The sequence below is a fragment of the Patagioenas fasciata genome, chromosome 2, assembly GCF_037038585.1.
Source record: "Patagioenas fasciata isolate bPatFas1 chromosome 2, bPatFas1.hap1, whole genome shotgun sequence".
Classification (NCBI taxonomy): domain Eukaryota; kingdom Metazoa; phylum Chordata; class Aves; order Columbiformes; family Columbidae; genus Patagioenas; species Patagioenas fasciata.
Genome location: NC_092521.1, coordinates 143,111,023 through 143,127,902, shown reverse-complemented (window position 1 = coordinate 143,127,902; position 16,880 = coordinate 143,111,023). Strand labels below are relative to the sequence as shown.

Sequence of the window (16,880 nt, the reverse complement as noted above, 5' to 3'; positions counted from 1 at the left end):
AGCTTTTCCCTTAATCCTCTTAGCCTCTGCCTGTCCATTTTTGTTTACAAGCAATGGCATTAACAGGCTGAACAGCTGGGTTTTGGTGGGAGTGGGTGCAACACGCCTACCAAATTAGTGCAACACCCCATTAATTGGTCTCTTTTATGTCACTACATGGTGATATTAATTTGAATATAGCAATAGGCTACCAAAGGCTTTAGATTCCTTAGAATCACAAGTGTTTTATTTGATGTAGAAAAATGCTTGCTTGTATTTGAAACTAAATAAATACCCTCCGTAACATGTGCCACCTTAAATTAGGGGATTATGTTTACCCTGTACAGAAGGCTGGTTGAAGGGCTGTCCAATATCTAATGTCATACTTAAGCTATGCTTCAACTCATCAGCTGTGTCCTTAAGTAATGAATAATGTGTGGGCTGGCACTCTGCTGAGGAAGAGTTCCACACATCTCTGAGTTTTTCATAATAGAATATAACAGAATTTCCCATGGTCATCTTAACCCATGGGACTCTATTTAGTTATCCAATCTCAGTTAAAGAATTCATTAAGTAGTATTTGTCATTAAAAAAAAAAAAAATCCAAGCATTTCTTCATTTAAGATTTTTATATGAACTTAGTGACTGTGAAAGGTGATGCTGGGACAGCTTTAGAGATTCAGAAAGGCTTCCACTGTGGTTTGGTGTGGAAGTGCATTTGCTTGTTGTGCTTTGGTCTGAGGCAAGGCTGGAAAGTCTGCTGGTTTCTGGCACTGGAGATCCGGCTCCCTGGCTCACTTGTCTTTGCTGTGTCTGCTGCAGTATCCGTGAGATTGCCCATTAGTAACAAATGCAGTAGCTGCTGGGACTGAGGCAAGGTTTATGAGAGAGTCATGAAAAACCTTTGGGGCAGTTGCAACTTTGCAACTCAAAAAACAGAATAGGATTTGTATTGATGATGTAGGGTTGAGAAAATTTGACACCAAGTCAGGCTGCTTTCACCTAACTCTTTCATTCCACTTCTACTATCTTCTCTGCCTTAAGTAAAGGGATATATAGCAATGTGTACTATTTATAGTACATTTTGTATACATATTTATATCTATCTATAAAAGCATTGTATTAATTTTGTTCAGTTTATGTAATATGTATTAAGTACACAATAAAACTAGAGTTGGATGAATTATCTGTATAATTTATTTAGTAAATCTCTTAAATCCTAAATGAATGCCTGAGATCACTTTTTGTGCCCTTTTTTCCTTTGAATTGTTTTCTTAATGGTGGTGACATGTGTAAGTGGATAAAAGGAATTGCTTATGAAATTTTTGTCATGTAGGTTCATTTTCAGTGAATATGCAGGTTACACAATTTATCTCTGCCGAGATTTATTTTAAACAGAAATAAGACTGTGGTACGAATAGTCAATATTTTGTTTCAGAGGTTTGCCTCGAGAACATGTGTGGCACTTCTGCTCTGTGTTTGGCCATCTTGATGTGTAGGCTGAGGGAGAGTGAGATTTCTGGGGGGAGAAACACTGCCATGTGGATTCATGGCGACATTGCTACTGTATGGCAGTCTGTACTAATTGGTACCAGAAACAGCATTCGCTCTTGGCTTGCTTGTGTGTCACACTCTTGAAAGCAGAAGAAAAATCACACCCTCAGATACGATGTAAACTGGCAGCAATTCAAGGTTCTGGAAGAAATACTGCAGCAGATTCAGGAATAAGAGTCTAGGGACAGAAATTGCAACTTTGTGCTCTCTTGTCTGTTTAAACTTGTTTAGGCATGAGAGGTCCAGACTTGAGTCTGTGCTGTGTTATAATTAATTTCTCAAACTGAGCACACTACAAACATTCTCATTCGCATACTTATTTTCATATTCAAAGATACAGTGAGTTCTTGAGCATACTAGTTTGTTACCTTGACAGTAGAGGAACTTGCCAAAAGAGTGATAAAATGTATCTGCTGTCACACTGGAAATGAATTTTCTTCTTAAATATTCTTATTGATATTTTCTTTTTTTTTTTTTTTTTTTTTTGTATAGCGTGACTATCAATGTGCTCTTGTTGTGACTGCTCCTTGTTCTGCTGGATGGAGACACTCTCGAGGTGCAGGGAAACCTTTTTACTTTGCCCTGAAACAGGAGTGTGGTTACATTCAGCTAAAGCCATTCAGGTTTAAAGGTCGGTACTGCACTGCTGTAGTCAGGAACGTGTTAAATTGCTGTACCTAGATCTCCAATCCGTCCGGGATCTGTGAAAGAAGTCTGGCAGGAGAGTTCTTCTGAGGAACCATGAGCTTTACGAGAACGCAATACAATGGAGCTTGTCTCTTGGCTCTTTTCCCTGCAATTGTCAAGCTACTGACACGAAAAATAGAAGTGTTTTTTTTTTCCTATTTTTATTCTCTATTTCTACATTGTGGATTACTGACCAAAAACAAACAGTAGAAGATTTAAACAACTGCAAAATAAATTTTTTGTCAGTAACTTCCAGAAATAGAAACCAGCATTAAAAAAAAGGCAAGGTCAAGGCAAAGGAATTATTTACCTATGAATCATACCTGTGAAGTACACCAAACTTAAAAAGTCTCCTTGGGGTTCATATATGATCAGTAAGACTCAGGATAGTCACCTCACTAGTCATTTACTCATCCCATTATACTGCTGCATTAAAAAAACAACCAAGAAGCTTTAGACCTGTGTCTGCAAAGCTCATCAAACAGAATTCAATGAAAATCATTTAGTGTGTACCATTAATGTAAGAGAAAATTGGAATATTCCATTTGTAATAATGGTTATGACAAAAAACATAATGAGAAGGATGGAAATAAAAAAAACTCACAGAATTGTAGCCAGTCACTATATGCAAAAAAACCCCAGGAATATTCAGATAAGACAATTGAGATATCTTTGTCACCTCCAGTTTTCAGTGGACCTTGTTGTTTTACTCACTTATTAAACCAAAACTGAGCCATGGCAACCCTAATAGCTGTGCAAGTTGCGAATTCCATGCAAGCCATGTTTGGATTCCAACGAATCTCTTCAAGTCTGACTAGGGTGACTCTTTCAGAATGAGCAAGTTAAGTTACTTAGATTGCCTTCCAGCAAAAGGTGCATCTGATATTCACATACTCTGTGAAGGGTTGTACACTGAAAACATGGAAAAATAGTTTATTAAAAAAGAACAGAGAACTATTTTTAAACTTTTTGTGTTGAAGTAATTTGATATTTGCCAATGAGCGGACTGTTTGAGTTTTTAGGGTTGCCATGGGAAAATAGCTGAAGTTTTCCAGACTTGGTTTGGAGGCATATTTGCCCTCAACAACCTAGAGGCCATAATTCGTTGCCTGTGTCGAAAAAAGAGAAATGGTTCATGCTGTTTGTGTTTCTCATGACATGATGTTCCTGAGGTTTCACCTGAGCAGGATTGCTGCTCCAAAGGGCAAGCCCCGTCTACAAGGACTTACACCCGTGGGATACAGATCAGTCTCCACTTCTCGTTTTTTCACTGTACACCAAACTGAGATTGTGAACAAGGTCACTAGGAGTTGTATAATGAAGAGTGCTCAGTGTTAATGAGACAGTATTAAAATTTGTATAGCTTCTTAAGTATATCACTATTAATTTTTTTTTCAAAGGAGCTTATCTTGTTCTCAAGCCCCTTAGAAAGTCTGAAAAAACGGTGGTGCAGGGCTGTGGTCCCACTTGTTTCCAACAGGCTTTGAACCCTAAATCCACCCGAGAGAGGTGCAGCATGGGAAAGTTCACATTCTGCCACTGCAAAGTTTATTTTAGTAGAAGTTTCAGCCTACAGGGAATTCCTTTTCAGCAGGAGTTTGTTGTCACTGAAGGCACTTGGAGTAACTAGTTCTCCAACTGCAGGACACCTTTCTCTCCTTGGTTTGGAACTGCTGTTGGTAGTGGGGCAGGCTGCTTCTCAGGTGGTTTGTTTTGTTAAATGCTTGATTCAAGTATTTTCCCAGCAGTTGTTGCTTTGCAGAGATCTTATGTTCCAAAATCTCTGAAAGAGGAGCATTGCGTGGCAATGACTTTGAGTGTAATTAGCAGATGACTGGAAGTTATCTGTGTTTTGTAGCCTTAGGCTGGGTCAGCAATAGACACTGTTGTGGAAGAAGGAGGGAGAGGCTTTGAAAAATACACTATATTGAAAAGCACAGGTGGAGTCAGAGGGGCATCTGTTCCTTCTGATGAAGGATGCAGCAGCTCTGCTGCCTCACTGGTGGAGTCTAAATGAGAGCTGGTGTCTGGAGAACCCAAGTTTCTCAGAACTTATCTGGTTTTTGTGAGACTTCAACTGCTGGATTGTTTTTTTTTTTTCCAGATCGGATATTTTGAGGAGGGAAAGAGTCCCTTCATAAAGAGTGAGAAGAACTCACTCCAAGAAGAGAGCATCTTTTATCTCCTCATTGATCCTTGTTAGAGTAGCACACACAATGTAGGATGTTTTCAGCTGAAGGAGAGTTGCTACTATAAAAATGTTTACTTATCTTCTTTACTTATCTAAGTAAAAATTTAACTTGCCTTCAAGGAGCAAGGTTTTAGACAGCACTAATATGAAAACCTAGTATTTTCAGGAGATCTTAGTCTCCTTTGTCTTATAACATTCATTGGTAATGACACAGTATTAGCCACATAATGGTAAGGATTTTTTTTTTTATTCTTAGAAATTACTCTGTAAGAGCAGATCTGTATTAGCTTTGATTTTACTTTTCAGTACAGGGGTTATTTTTACTTGCTAGTTATTCTAACCTGTCTTAATTAAGAGTAACAGCCTGAAGTTTTAACGTGGGGCACACATCTCATTTCCAGCAACAGTGACTTTGTGTTTTTCTGCAATGTAGACAAGTAGCGACATAAATTGTAACAAAATGAGTACATCAGCAGTAAACAAACTGAATAAATAATTAATGGTAGGATAAATAACTTCAATGATTCTAGGAAATTACTTAATGAAGACAGGTGTATCAAAGAGGTCACACCTGAAACTGAACAAAGAGAGGGTAAAAATCATATTTGTACACAGAAAATTTGAGATGACAGACAAAAAGAGAAATCTGAAAATTTGGCTTTCCACTTGATTTAAGGGACCAAGAAGGCCACACTTTTATACCAGTATGTCAACCTACACAGAATTTAAAATGCTCAGGTAAGGGATGTGTAGCGGAAGAGCAGTTTGATGCAGTGCTCTACATTAGTGCATCCCACATGGAAGGACTCGAGCATTTTAGCTGGGTTACTTAGGGTCCCTGCAGCACCCCTGAGCTGAAGCACTAGGACCTTCTGCTTCAACAGCAGTGAGTGCAGTGGAGATGTCAAAGAGAGTGAGCAGGTATGGCCTTTCATCGTTGATACCAGGAGATGATCCATGGCTACCACCAAAGCAATTTCAGTTCCATGTTTGGGCCTGAAACTGCGCTGTATAAAATTTAAGATACCAGTTTCAGTGAAAGGAGCTTTAAAGTGAAGTCTGTCTGGTTGTTTAACTGCTTATACTGGGAAGACAATCACACTCCTGTCTCAAGCCATGACTAGTTCATGCATTTTAATGCCTGTGTCCCACCAGGCAGCGTGACTGTGGCAGGGTTTGGGGTTCACATCAGTCAGGTACTTCTCCCTGTTAACAGGCTGGATGCAGGACGTGCTGCAGTGGATGGAGCTGGGTGGATGCTGAGGTGTGTTGATGCTGCTGCAGGACAGTGATACTGTGACTTTTTACTAGACATTGTCTTCATGGTTGTTGCAACAGACAGAAGACATGATAGCCTGTGGTAGTTTCCTAAACCAATAATATCTAGAGATAATATTTTCCAATTTGTATCAAGTTGAACAGTTTGGTTGTGCATGTCAGCAGTTGCTCCTGGCTTTCTGTTGTATGTCAGAAGAGGACACTCTGGGATGAAGAAGTCTAGGGCTTAGATGCTTGTAGGATTTCAGAAACGAAAATCTGCTGTGCAGTTTTTTTTGCCAGCGTTTCAGACTGCTTCAAACAGGTCTTTCTCCTGCAGAGCTTTCTAAGGGAAACCCCAGGCTTGGTTTTGGTGTTAGATGATCAGTTTCTTTCAATTTTGCATCTGTCTAATTCCTGTCTGTGTCTCATCCCTGCAATTGCTGCTTCGGAAGATTTGTCTCCTTGGTGCTTCCCTGCTGAAGCATTAGTGACAGCTGATGCCCACGCAGGGTTTAGGAGAGTGTGAAGCCAGGAAAGCTGGAGGAAGCCTGTGGTGGCTCCTCCTCACTGTCTCACTCCCTTTGGCTGTGACAAAACGACCACATTGCAGAGAAAAGACTCTTTAAAAAAGAAATCACCTATTTCAGATGTTGTCAGAGCTTCCTTCCCTCCTTGAAGCTATGCTGTAGAGAGACTTTCAAGCAGAAGATAATGAGTGGTCAAGCTGTGGTTTTGTTTTGGTTTTCAGTGGTGTGTTTGTTTTTTTTTCCTCTCATTTAGCTTCTTGAGCACAGCCAGAGTTATCCCCATTGCTGAGCCACCTCCTGCCCTTGCGGGGTGCAGCACAGGAGTGCTCCTCACACTGCTTGTGCTTGAGGTGTAACACTGTAGGTCACTGTCATGTCCATGAACATGTCTGATTCTTCCTGTGGTGCTCTTATGGCTCTTCCTCACTTCTCTCTCCACAAGAGAGTTTTTCATCCTTAGTGGAGGAAGCCCAGCAGTCCAGTTTAGTATATTCAAAGCAAGGGATTATTGTACAGCTGTTCTGAAGAAATTGTCAACTACCCTGCAAATGTCCCTGTTCCTCCTCACAGAGGGTAGGGAGGTGCTGTCGCATGCCGTTCTAGACTTAAAGACTTGTCTAGACTGAGAAAGTACTGAAGGTGGCATCCATGTTTTCCTGAATGTCCAAATGACTTATTTAGCCACTATCACTCCTTATTTGGATTCTTGCTAGCAATCATGACAAAGCCTGTCTGAAATTTGACCTGTTGCTGTAATTAATAACAATGCGTCTGATACAAAATATTTATGATTTCCACCCATGTCTGCATTAAAGACAACCTCTGAGTTTTCATCTTTCCCAAGGTCAATAGGGTATATATAGCAGAAGCAGCCAAAGGAAATTGTTATTACAACCTTAATTATAATTATAATTAAGGTTGTCAAAGGATGAATCCATAGCGTCAGGTTGATTAGTCCCCCTTAGTGTTTGTACATTTCTGTTTTCTCCCAGTTTCAGTGCAGGATAAACACGTTTATTCACTTGGAGAAGAAAATGAGATAGGAAAGATAAGAACTTGTGCTTTAAGGCCCATGCTCTCCAAATACAGACACTGCCTGTGCCAAATTTTGTTCCCTCCACATGAGAGAGTCCTCTGTGACTCTCTTCCAGCAAGCACACGACACACTCTGAAGGTGAGTTATGAAAAGATAAAACTATAAAGTAGTTCTGTAATTAATCACCTTCCCACACTGGATGTTTGCAGAGAGGCTATGTGCGGCCAGAAGACGACCTGATCATTCTCAAGGCTTCTCAGCAGGATATACCGAGAGATGACACCTTTGGCTGCTGCTGCTGTCTGCAAATAAGATGTGGAACAAAGGTGTTCCAAATTTTTCAGGTTTTAAAAATGGCACACAAGAAGGCTAGAAATACCAGTTGTCACTCTGATTGAGCTTGTCATGTGTACTAAAGCAGTGAACATCAGGTGTTCCACTGGGAAGCCACATTCAGTCCATTTAAAATATGTGGCTGCTGTTTTTGAAACCATGGCTCCATACAAGACCCAGGAAACCCAAATTCTAAACTTGATCTTGCCTTGGCAGCTGTGAAAAAAGGAAAGGATTTTGGATCATCCCAAGGTTAATAGCATTACTTTTTATGACTGCAAGTGTGCCTGAACTCTCAGTTCTCCATAATGGGACAGGAGGTGCCTCTAATAGGTGTCTTTGGTTGTTCTTGCCCAAGGATGATGATAAAAGGAAAAGTGGAGATAGAGTGGTTATTGTGTAGGTTTGAGGAAAGGTTTCATCGGTGTTTACTGTTCATACAGGCAGTACCAGTCTATTTTGCTGGCAAGTGCTATCCTCTGCTCATTGACAAATCTGCATCAGATAGAGAATACTTCTGAAGATCAATCAGCGATGTCAAGCTAAGCCTGTTGGTGGCCACCAGCAACACGTATAGTAATGGCAGTGATGAGGTCAGGAGCAGAGGTGGTAATAACCAGTCCATGACTTAGCATCATTTTCAAAATGGTCTGTAGGACATAAGGATTACAAAACCTTTACCTTGAATTTTCAGAAATAATAAAATGTTGGGGAAAAGTATTAGTTTATTGGGCTTGCCTGGCATCATTATGGTGAGGTAATGGCTGTGATGCCTACTCCCCTCCCCAGAGTGGGTGCCAGAGGCATGACTTGCTGCTAAACGTTTGCTGTAGCTGTTGGTGCCATTTTTTGCAGTTCTGCCTTCCTGTGGTGATGATGGTGATCCATCTCACCCAGATGACTGGGTTGGATCTTAGGTGCTGGTTTTGCCTTCTGCACAGAGGCATGAGAAGCAGGCGTTCTGGCAGTGTTGCAATAGTGGGTAGAAAGCCTGGTTTCATAATCGATAGAGCACAGTGATCACCAACGTGTGTTGGTTGTGGCCCCTGGGGTGGAATAACCTGGTATAATAAAGAACTGCGCATGAGAGACAATTTATGCGTGTGTTAGACTTGAGTAACTTGAAGGTGTGGTCGAACAGCTACTGCAGCAAGATGCCATCCACCAACATGCGGTTCTTCCTTAGTTCTTTCTTTTTGGTGACCACCAGTCATTGGAGTGGTACAAAGCTTGGACGGAAAGGTATTGAGCAGCAGCTGAACCCAGGATCAGGTCTTGTTCCTTAGCACAGCTTGCAAAGACGGTATAGCCGTACCCAGTGTATACTCAGTATGTTTGGGACTTTCTTAAGCACAACAGATGAGGAATTTTTAATGTAACAGAATTTATAGTATGCAACAGAAATAACATGGCTAACCCTTGGCGAGGATAGCCTGTGTGATTCTTCATAGTTTATCTCCTTTCTGGCTCGCTTAAATAAAAAAGAAAAGTTGACACTACCTACTGGTTACTGCCAGCAAAATTCTGTAAACATTCTTGGTAGTCAAGAGTTTTGAGAAAATACCTCAGACTTTTCCTTTTTCCAAGACTAATCTGTTTCCGTCTTTCTGGTCTTATTCATAAAATGAAGTGTTAGGACCAAAATGCGTTGGTTTTTTTTTTCTGACTTGGAGTGTACAATATATTTTTAGAGTTAGTGACATGTCTCTTCTAGATTGTGCTCTGTCACTGCCCTCTGAAAGAGAAGCAAGTATGCATGTATGTGTATGTATGATTTCCCTGGGGGTGCCACCCAGGGTACCTGACAGTAATACCTGCTAATTTGATCATACAGTTTGTCATTATTTTGGTGCTGGTTGAATCACTGATGGTTTTCTTTCATTCACTGTAGAGGAGACAGAAGTATATTCTGTGAACAGCAGTGCTGGAGTGAGCCCGTCCGTTCTTCGGGGTTTGCTGGGTTTGACATGCACATTAAGCACTGGTATGTGTTGGGTTGTTGCTGCTGTTAGTTGCTCTTTGTTTCCACTCTTGCTGGATTAAAAGTGCTGTTGTAAATTGTAGTAAACTTCACAGGTGAATTCATGGAAGCTTTTTTGTTTGTTTTGGTTTTTTGTTTTGTTTTGTTTTTCTAAATACTTAGGTGTAACTAGAGATTAAGATGATGTATTGGATTTTCCTGAAAAAGAGCTTTCTTTAAGTGATGACTCAGTAGACTTTATTGTAGTGGGTACTTGGCCAGTGTGATGGCAAAACCAAATCTTCTAAATCACAGGGGATGGGAGAATTCCCATGAGTCTGAAATCCCACACACATTCTAGGAAATAGCAGCGACAGACGTGGTGAATTAGGTCTACTTAAATCAATTTAAGCATACTTTGAGGAAAAAAGTTATAATTCTTTATTTTAATTTTAGCAAAGTAAAGTCTTGAGTGACAGTTCTATGACTGTACTGAGCAAACAGTTCGTGACTGTGATGGATACACTATTTCACAAAGAAATAAGATTTCCAAGCACAAATTCTGTTTTCTTCATTTTAACACCTAGAGATTCATTTAATAGAATCAGTCAACTGTTAAATGTGATTGTGCAAAATGAGGTAAATGTCATACAAGAATATCCTCCTTTTTCCCCTAATCAAAAGATATGTTGGAGGCAGTGGGCAAGATCATATAACCAGTGTACAAAAGACGGTGAGTTAATGCCAGGTAGGAAATGTAGACTATTTTACCCTGATGCTATCAGTGATCCTGCAATCTCTGAATGCTTAGGAGAGATACTAGATAAAAGTGGCCTGTTGTATTTGGAGACATAACAATAAATGTATTTATTACTAACGGTATCCTTAGTTCCCTTGTGTGTGCAGATATAAATATTCCAAAACAGCAAGCAAGGTCCAAGAAGCCATCTCTTCTGTCTAATCTGGTTCAAGAAAGACCATCCCAAACAAGAATTCAATACATGATTTGATGCTTTGAAAGAAAATTGTCCTGAGGCATATCTAGTCACTTTGCAACAAATCTGAAATTGCTGCCACAATATACTAATGCCAGTCATTGAACATAAGGAAAAGAATGGGGCTAGTTAACAAGATGAAAAGGAATTTATAAAGAAATATACTCATTTTGTGATGTGATTTTTCTCTATACCTTACCCTCATCTATTCTTTGTCTTCAGCAAACAATGTTTATCTGCACCTCACACCATCCTTCAACAGCTAGTGTCTATATCTCCATTTTCCTTGAAAACATCCGTCTCTGTTCCATATTTGAAACACACGTGTCTCTCGTCATGTGGATAAATGAGACAACCCAAGCTAAACCCACAGCTGTTGCATTTGACCTGTACTCACTTGCATGACAGCTGCATTTTAGACATAAAGGTCTGTGGTCATACCTTAGCTCAGTAGTGGTTTAGTTGTGTCCAGCTTTACTGATGGATCCTCATTTTGCTTTTGGAGTCAGCGTGAATGAGGTTGGGTTTGGATATGGAATCCTTGGTGGGTGCAGTGGCCTTTGGCAGCAAACCACTGAGAAGGGCAGCTGGAGGTTCCCCACCAACCCACAACGGGGCCTTGCTGTGCTGTCCCCTGGCTCTTCTGACTGATCTGTACTAGCATCAGGGTAGACTAGATAGTTGATGTGAGTTGTGTATCTCAATCAAAAGATAGATGTGATGGCCTTCTGTCCTGTACCTGCTGCTTTTTCACTACATACAGCCTGGCTTTGTTAGATCTCCAGGTTTTTACTGGCTTGATATGGCTCCATAGAAAACCATGCTAATGATTCCTCCTGTCTTCAAGTGTTGTGAGAAGCAGCAGGCAGGGGTAGGTAACGTGAAGAAGGCTTTATCTTGTGTCAAAGAGGTTTGTGAAAGACTTAGAGTAACAAAAGACTTTTCAGAGCTCCCGTGTCAGGCTGTTGAGCTGGTGAGCATTCCTTCTATTTTGTTTTTCGTTGTAACTGAGCATTCAAACACCCAATGGGGTTAACAGTGGGAGCAGAAATTAATACATAGTTGAAGGCATTTAAGAAATACCCAGTGCAGATGCAATTATTGCATCTAGAAACAGAAGCTTAGTGAAGAAGTTGAAGGTGATTGCTTACGTTTTGAAGGAGTTGGCTGTTCCACAGTTTCTCCATTAGTGTGTTGCATGGCCAGAACTTGCACATAGATTTTGCAGGTTATTTTAGACCAAGCAAATTGTTGTAGTTCCTTATGCTTGTCTCTGTGTCAGTGTCTTTTCTCCAATCTTACACATACTAAAGCAGCATAAAATGTTCAGCAGCATTGGACATTTACTATGTGACTTACTTTACTTAGCTTTTAGATATATTTAAGAAGGCTTCTGAGGAACACGATTTAGTTAAACCAGTCTTTTTCTTGCATGAGTATCACTAAAATTCAATGTGAGATAGGTTTGTGGATTCTTGTAAAATGCTTACAATCTCAGTCTTCTTGGAAGAGGCAGTTTATTAAGTGTTTCGTGTTGATGTAAAATACAGGAGTTAAAATTTCCAGAGAGTGACTAATGTCTTTTCTGTTTCAACCACTACTTGTAAAGCTGAGAGGGTTTTTGAAGTAGCTTTGCAGTAGCCATTACACAGTTACTATACTTACAATAGCGTTGAATAGTATTTCTGTATTGCAATTTTAATATAACTACTATTTAAAAGAAAATGATCTGCACTAACAGCTTTTTGGGCAGGTGAAACCGCAGGTGGAAATGAGCCCAGGTTGTGACGGAGCCTCCAAGCATGGCTGTGACAGAGCGGGCTGGGCTGCTTGAGATCCAAGCACATGTGTAGCTGCATCGCATAGTGCAGCAGTTTATGTTGTAAGAGAAACAGTGATACAGAAAAACGTGGTGACATGATTGTATCCTGTGTAGGATCCCTGTAAAAGAGGAAGATGGGATATGGGAAATTGTTTTGCTTTATGTGAACTAATGAACATGATACATGCATGGGACTGAAGTTCAGAAAAGTATTACCACTAAGAATGTGTATTCTTTACTTACTGCAAAATGTGGATAGTTAAGTGAATTACGCTGGCCTCTAAAATGTGAAAATATGTTTTTCCTGACTGTTTAAAGTTCCTGAAGGTCTGAATAATCTCTGATTGGCATGTTCGTGTTGAAAGCATAATAGAAAGCAGCGTAAATAAAATAATCAGGTTAATGCAGTCAATGTTACGTTACTGCTTTAAAGCAGAAAAAAACCTGTAAACCTGGTTAGTTTAAAAAATACCCATGGCTGTGCATATTGCTCTCCTTAAAAGGTAATACATAATACAGAGCATAATCTCTAACGGTATCCATAGGCGGCATAAATGTACATGAGTAATCTTCAGGTGTAGCGCTGGTCAAATGAATGCAAACTGGAACATAATTAGGAGAAAAGACTGAAACAGAGGCTGTGTGCAGATCATCATTTCAATGTATTTTGCTTTTTCCTGTCTGTGGATATTTTTTAATAGTACATTCTTAATGAGTTGAATTAACTAATTTAAATATTGACATGTACAGTCCAACTTAGTAATTCAAGATCACCTTCTGCATTTATAATCGCAAACAGTAAAAATCAATCATTTCTTCTCAATTGACTTTTGCAACCAGACTTGTGCTTTACTGGAATGAAGGAGCACAAATTTAAAAACCTGAAGTTTGAATGAACAGGAGAAATTTGACTTTTAAAAGCCTTTTCATACTCTGCAACATCACAGGACAAAAGCAGTTGGTATTTTTGGAGTAGGTAACTGAGTGATTTTTTTGTCTGTTTCCACAGGTTTTCAATACATATTCCAATGAAGACTATGACAGGAGAAATGATGAAGTTGACCCGGTGGCTGCATCAGCTGAATATGAACTTGAGAAGCGTGTGGAAAAGCTGGAGCTCTTCCCAGTTGAACTAGAAAAAGGTATGGACTCTGTGTGCCATTTCCAGTTCCTGTGACACTGATCTATGAACCCACACGTACCTACACAGCCTTTCTTGAATTTCCGTGAATCTGTTGTAGTCACCTTGCCTTTTTAGATTTCAAGAATGGTTTGATAAGGAATTAAAGCAGCAGTTCAGAGACATGCAGTTATTTCCCGTGGGGAATTGTTTTCTGTCCCTGCATTAACACATGATTTTACACAGTGTTTGATCTGATGTTTTCATTCTCCATTGGAAGAGTAAAAATCGTGATTGTTGTCCTGAACTCCTCATAAGTGTAAAGGTGATATTTTTTGTGTGTAATTAAATGGTAGAATAATAAAGTTCATAAAAGGAAGCAAAAGGATATTAATGTTACTGATATGAAAAACCAAGAGGAACCAAAGAATAAATGTTTATCTACCAAATAACTATATAAATCAAATGTAAGAAGTTTCTGCTTTCACTTGCCTTCTTCACAGATGAAGATGGACTTGGCATAAGTATCATTGGAATGGGAGTTGGAGCAGATGCAGGCCTTGAAAAACTGGGAATATTTGTCAAAACAGTAACAGAAGGTGGGGCAGCAGAAAGAGATGGCAGGTAAACTAGACTCAGCATTTGGAAATTTTCCCAGCAATGTTACTAGGAATTAAGATTTTCATAGAAAAGAGTTGTTTGCTTAATGTATGTCATGATAACTCAAAGCTGTAAAATTTGGAAACTTAACTGGTAAGGTCCAACTGCCTGATATGGTTATGAGAACACACCAGTTTAGTGCACTGAGTTTGAAGTGTTTAAGGAGAACAGATTCGCCGAAGGTGTGTGTTTGTGACTACCTGAAAACCCGGAGGCTTTGGTGTGAATAAAGCTGGAGATTCCATGTTGTGTATCACTTTTGCAGGTAGTTTTGATTTTAAAGGTGTTGCATTTCTGTGTTCTCTTTTGGCTTCAAATCAGCTTTACACACACAATATTTACGAAACAGAGTTCTGCTCAACGTTTGATTAGCAAAATAATTTGTGTATCTGAATGCTTAAACTCCTACTAAACACACCTTCTTTCTAGTTTACTAACGCAGGCTGTTACTTTGTATTTCTTATTATGTGTAGTCATCTGCTCCAGAGTTTTCACCCCTGCTGCACTGAAAGTATTTTAATCAATTGGAATATGAAGCTGTACCATAAATTTTGCCCACTAAAGAAATGAACTGGTGTTTGTAGTCTTATGTGATGCTTATATGAAACCTGCTTGCTTCTAGAATTGTTTACGTGGTACGTGTAAGTTAAATAATTCCTTTTGAATGTACAGTATTTCCTATCACATGGGACAGAGTTTTCTGTGTATTACCAAATACCTGCCACAATCAGGCCAATGTTTCTCATAAAAAATTAGAAAAATGCTTTACTATGTAATCATTTAATAATGAAAAGTATTTTTAAACATCTTCCACCCCATATAGTCTGTTGTTTCTTCTCAGTGCATACATGTTGTAAATTTGCATGCAAATAAAATATTGCTCATCTGACACATTAGCAGTTACATCTACTTATATGCATTCTCTACTTCTTTTTTTTTAACCATTAGTGATTTGTTATATTAGTTATAAATGATACCAAATACAAACACAGATAAATAGAGTAAGAGTAAACTCTCAAAAGATGATACCGTCTTCTGAAAAACTTATTGCAGTAACAGGTTCCTTATTGATGAACACCTATAACTTTGCAGCCAGGCAAAGGTTGTTCTGCTATGGAAACTCCACACAGGTTAAATCAGAAGGCTCCATATAGCAGGGGCTTGCAAAGTTTAGTAACGTTGCTCTGAAACTACTGAATTATACCGTCCTCCAGATTGGGCTTGCAGGTATCTTTATTGCAGATCTTGGCAATAAGATACCAGGTTGAAGGCCAAATACTGATGTATCATAGGTTGAAAAATTATGAAGGGAAGTGAAGAAGCTGACACCTCAAGATGTCGTGACTTCATCCATTACTTTAAGTGAACGTTTTTCTAAAAGGTACACTTGAGCTGAGCCAGAAGACATTAAGCTCACAACTGGCATTCTGTGTGACATTCCCTGGCCGAAAAACAGACGTGCTTCCTACTGCTCTATGATGATCTGTATTTTCTATTTCTCTCATTATTCACATGTTTGAGTGGTCTGTGGAAGTTAATGTACAATCACAAGTCTCTTCTTTCATTTCCCTAGATAGCAGCTGAAAGGAGCTTGTCAGCTGAGAAGAAATAATATCTTTCTTTGACCGTTCTAATATTTGTGTTGGTTTTCAACTGGCTGAATGTTCAGTCAGTTGAGAAATAGCCTCTGATTTTCTTTCTGAGAGCCTGACTGATCACTCACTGGGGAAAGGGATATGTAATCCTCTCAGTCGGGAGCAGCCAGTTCTGTAATTAAGTGCGTCAACTGTAAAGGGTCCTGTTAACTTCATCTTTGTCAAAAGCCTAGTTAATCATTAACACTGATAGCAAAACAAAGTCTCCTTACAGAAAATAAAGCTATATTTCAGCAGTTGCATCAGATATTCTGAATAACTGCATAGCAATCTTCAAGCAGTCTGTTCTGAAACTACAATTTAAAACATTACAGTATCTGTAGGGTAACTCCCATCTTTTATTGAAAGATGCATCAAATCATGATACAAAGTACTCGCCTCCCATGGAAACCCAAAATTTGTACAAAGAAGTTTCTGAGTGATTGAGCACCGCTGGCTTGATTCATGTTGATGCAAACAAGCAGGTAATGTTCAGTTGTCATATCAGAAGGTGTTGTGTGGCAGTATTTAACCAAGGATGATGCTTCAAGATGAATCCAGAGACAAACGTGTTGATAAGTAATAAGAGAGATTATTAATAGTGTGTAAAATATGAAATCAATCATTAGACTGAATATGAAAAATATTTTTTTTTTATTAATCAATAGCTACTTCTTTCAAATTATTGTGGTGATGAGTCATTCACATTTGAAAGTATTTTGATAACATTGAGAACAACAGTTTTGAAACATTACACTGTTCTTGACTTGAAGCACAGGTTAAATTTTTCAGTTCATCATACAGAGCAGTACTTCTGCAAGTAATTTGTTCAACTTTAGTTGGTTCATTGCTGCTTCTTTGAAGTGCTCCTTCACATAGGCAAATATTAAAGTCAGGAGCATGCAAAAATAATTGTCAGAAGAATTATCAGTTTCATTAATGATAGAAGCACTTAAACCTCTTGAATTTGGGCTTTGCCAACTTGAGCCTAGTTTTTAATTCATGTTTGAAATTGAATTTGAGAGGCAGAAGAAGCCTAGAGCTGCTGACAGAGGGGGCTCTAAAGAGAAGGCTGCCCGGAGAACGTGGCTGTGAGAATATTTTGGTCTAGATGGTACCTGG

General features: G+C 39.2%; 1 protein-coding gene across 5 annotated transcripts in view; it reads left to right on the top strand.

The window, feature by feature from the left end:
* Positions 1–16,880, top strand: part of PPP1R9A (protein phosphatase 1 regulatory subunit 9A) — a 145,249-nt gene that overhangs the window by 64,520 nt on the left and 63,849 nt on the right. For all 5 annotated transcript variants that reach the window (XM_065833119.2, XM_071805119.1, XM_065833120.2 and 2 more), the window contains exons 3-4: positions 13,354–13,486; positions 13,968–14,088. In XM_065833119.2, the coding sequence (XP_065689191.1) occupies positions 13,354–13,486; positions 13,968–14,088 (254 nt within the window). The remainder of the gene's footprint in view (positions 1–13,353; positions 13,487–13,967; positions 14,089–16,880) is intronic.